Raw genomic sequence first — 3,541 nt, forward strand, 5'->3', positions numbered from 1 at the left:
CTATCTAAAGTTCAGGCAATGGCCATACATAAATAACAAGATTTAGCACAAATCCGTGTTGATTCAAGTCCCCTTCACTTGTAACTAATACTTTACCATTAAATTAGTTAGTTTGCCATCAAACTACTCAAAAATCGAAAAATTAGCGTGACCTTTAAAATTTTTAATGGGATTCTCCTAAAGCTAAGAAGACACTAATCACCTCCTGTATTTTTTTACCATCCATATTATTGTCTGAAATGACCATCGTTTTGATTGTAATTTGGCCAAAACTTTTGAAAGCTTCGTCTTGTTACATTTCCATGCCTCTAATGATTACAATTGTATAAAGCAATTATTCACTTTTGAATTTTTCTAGTGTAGGTTTGCATCTACTAACCGTGCGTGTAAAATAAAATGAAGTTTCCAGCACTAGGCGTAAGTTTTCTGTTTTTGTCTTGCTTACTTTCTAGAAGTCTTCAAGACCACTGTTCTTGTCAACTCTAGTTTTATTTGATGTTGAAACTACGGGATTACCATCTGCTAACTTCAATCCAGAAATTACGGAATTATGTATGTTGGCTTGTAGTCGATTTAGTTTGGAGAATGCCACTGCTGAGCCTAGAGTAGAAAATAAACTCACACTATGCTTCAATCCTACCAGGACTATTTCATCGATAGCATCTAAAATCTCCGGTAAGTATATATATATCTAATTCTCTTGAACTTGAAAGGTTTGAATTCTGATAATTTGTTCCATCAGAAGGATTTTGATGCTAGTGCAGTGGATCTTATTCAGTTGTTTCTTAATCGATTGGATTCACCTGTATGTTTTATCGCTCATAATGGACTTCGTTTTGACTTTCCATTGTTGAGAGCTCAAATAATGAGTGTCAAAGGAAAAGATTACAATCTGAATGACTCTACAAATGCACCAATTATATGTACAGACACATTGCCTTTATTTCGCGAGTTCGCCTCCCAGTTGTCTGGAGTAAATTCAGATGATTCTGGCTTTATTTCAACTGATGATCAGTCATCTACTCCTGTTCCTATATCTCATTCTAGTCCAATAAAGTTACCTACTACTACAAACAAACATTCCTTTCATTTAGGTGATATACATGAACGTGTATTTGGTGAAAAGCATAAACATGCTCACAGTGCAGAAGGTGATTGTAGAGCGATGCTTCGATTAGTCCAGTATTTAGGATCACCTGCTATCGATTGGTTACAATCTCACTACATAAATTTTAATTCATTAACACCTATGTACAACTTACAGACATCCGGCACTAGTCGAATTTGTTCTCTGTTCCCTTACCAAAGAACGAAAGTATATTCAGATGTATCCCTTAGTGATACTACTTCTCAATTGGATAACTTGCAGTTGGAATAATATAAAAACCTTGTAAATATGTTTTTATCAAGATTATTTCTGAAATAACTTTTCGGTGTTTTTCTGACTTACTTTTGGTTGTGTTAACTAATTTGACTGACTCGTCGACAAACTTTCATTTTTTCTAATACTAAATATGCACAGTTATTTACTTAAAACGTTTTTATATTTTTTAACTTCTTGATGATCGATTTTCATGCTTGTACCGTTTTTAATCTTTTTTTACTCATTTATCTGCTTAGATAAATATATCATGCCAAAATAAATTAGATCTCCATATTCTTTCTGATAAACGTTATTTCTTTTCACCTCATTTGTATTATTCCTTTAAACATGAAGTAACTAAATGATTTACTGAAATTTTACTCTTATGTCTATTGTGGATTAACGGCAACTTTTGTTATATTTTGTTGGTTACATATTGTGATTTTAATGTGTATGTTTGTGTGTAGGGGCAAATTTATTGCTTGTAAATTATTAAATTCTTTTGTCCATGGTGTAGCTCAAACACTACTATTCTATACGATATGTTTAAAGGAATTCAACCATCGTAATGTAGTAATGCGAGAATATAGAGTCTGTTGTATTAGTTCCACTGCTTGCTACTTCATTCATGTTACATGAAGCTCTCAGTTGTTAATTTATTTTAAATGCAATGCTGCAAACTGGGTGTTCCACAGTCTGACTACCGTTTGAATAACAAATTACCATACGCTGATCTTTCGCTTGCCAAACCACTTCCGTCATATTCAAGTACCCAAACAAGACAGGTTTTCGACGGCTCGTTGTAAAAAGGGTGAGTTTAACCACAAGTCGAATGAATCAACGCACCCTGTTACCCATTCAAGATTTTGTTGGGAATCACTAACTCAGCTGAAGTGATGAACGCTCTTAACTTCATTTGGTATATTTAAACCTTTAACAGGGAGGACTAATTCCATACATCTTAATCTGTTAACTCAAGGCATTCATATTGCCACTATTCTCATCGCATATGATTGTGTGTGCCTACTACTGGCCTAATACAAAGTAGCTTTATTTAAATAATGGTTCGTAACTCATTAGGGACTGAGATTTGTAACTCAGTAGCCTAGTATGTAGAGGAATTAATTAAACAGAGATTATAAATAGATACCACCAGTGATAATGTAGCACGAAATAACTAGAGATAAATATAAAAAACATTTGACCCTAGTTTCTTAAATCCTACCATAATTTACTAGGACACCGAAAAGTAGACAGGTGTACTAAGTCATTTCAGCCAGAGCCATGTGCGGAAGCACAACGTATGTCGTGACTTACAGTTAAAAATTCCAATTCATGAGCATCCTACTGCTCCCCATCTTTGATTCATCCTTTTCGTACTTCTAGTCTTATACAACTGTTCATGCTTTCGTTTTGACTGCTCTGATTTCCTGTTCGTTAATTTACACTTCATACGTCCGCATGAGGCATACGACCAACCACTACAAATATGTGCTAGAACACTTGCAATATTTCCCGGTCTATCTACTTGATTTAGCCTGACTTAGCTCCATTAATTTGCTTAGCCCCTAACAATAGGCATATCAGATGAATGAAGACCTGTCTCGATATCATGCTACAACATTAGGGATCCATAATCCCAAGCAGTGATGCATGACATAAGAAAGTTAAGTAATCGAACTTGTCCAATTAATTAAACCCTCACTCTAAATCTTAAGCACCTCAATCTCAACACTAATCTCATCGCGGGACGAAAGTAACTGACATGTAACGCTTCTGAAGAACAGATCAAGGCAGATTCTTGCGATTCAAAGGCTTCATACGCTCGTACACAACGCAAAGTCCGTGATATTCGATGAGTGTTGTACGACTGACAGCCACGCCTCTACACCGTACTGAAAACTGTCCATGACTTCAAGATATGCTATGTGGGAGTATATGCGCGATACTCGTCTTCCTTGGAAAAAATGGTTATTTACCCTCAACTGTCTTTCATCTCTGACATCTACCGACGAGTTAAAATCACGGAGACCCAATCCCTTTCCCCTTGAAGTATACAAGTCGTTGGTTTCTCTCCCCACTCTCGGCCGTACCAGGGCATTTGGGGGCTTAAATAGGATGTCGCTGCCACGATTCGAACCTGTGTTAGTGCGGCCACAACGCAATGTCCTAACCACT

At 36.1% G+C, this 3,541-nt stretch overlaps 1 protein-coding gene across 1 annotated transcript; it reads left to right on the plus strand.

Annotated features, from left to right (window-relative positions):
* Positions 1-396: 396 nt before the first annotated feature.
* On the plus strand, positions 397-1,378 carry Smp_146310 (hypothetical protein; the record flags this gene model as incomplete). Its single annotated transcript, XM_018795599.1, has 3 exons — positions 397-417; positions 456-675; positions 714-1,378. 3 exons carry the CDS (start codon positions 397-399, stop codon positions 1,376-1,378), a joined length of 906 nt encoding a protein of 301 aa, XP_018649895.1.
* Between the last annotated feature and the right edge of the window lie 2,163 nt (positions 1,379-3,541).

Source organism: Schistosoma mansoni, chromosome 2 (assembly GCF_000237925.1).
Source record: "Schistosoma mansoni strain Puerto Rico chromosome 2, complete genome".
Lineage (NCBI taxonomy): Eukaryota > Metazoa > Platyhelminthes > Trematoda > Strigeidida > Schistosomatidae > Schistosoma > Schistosoma mansoni.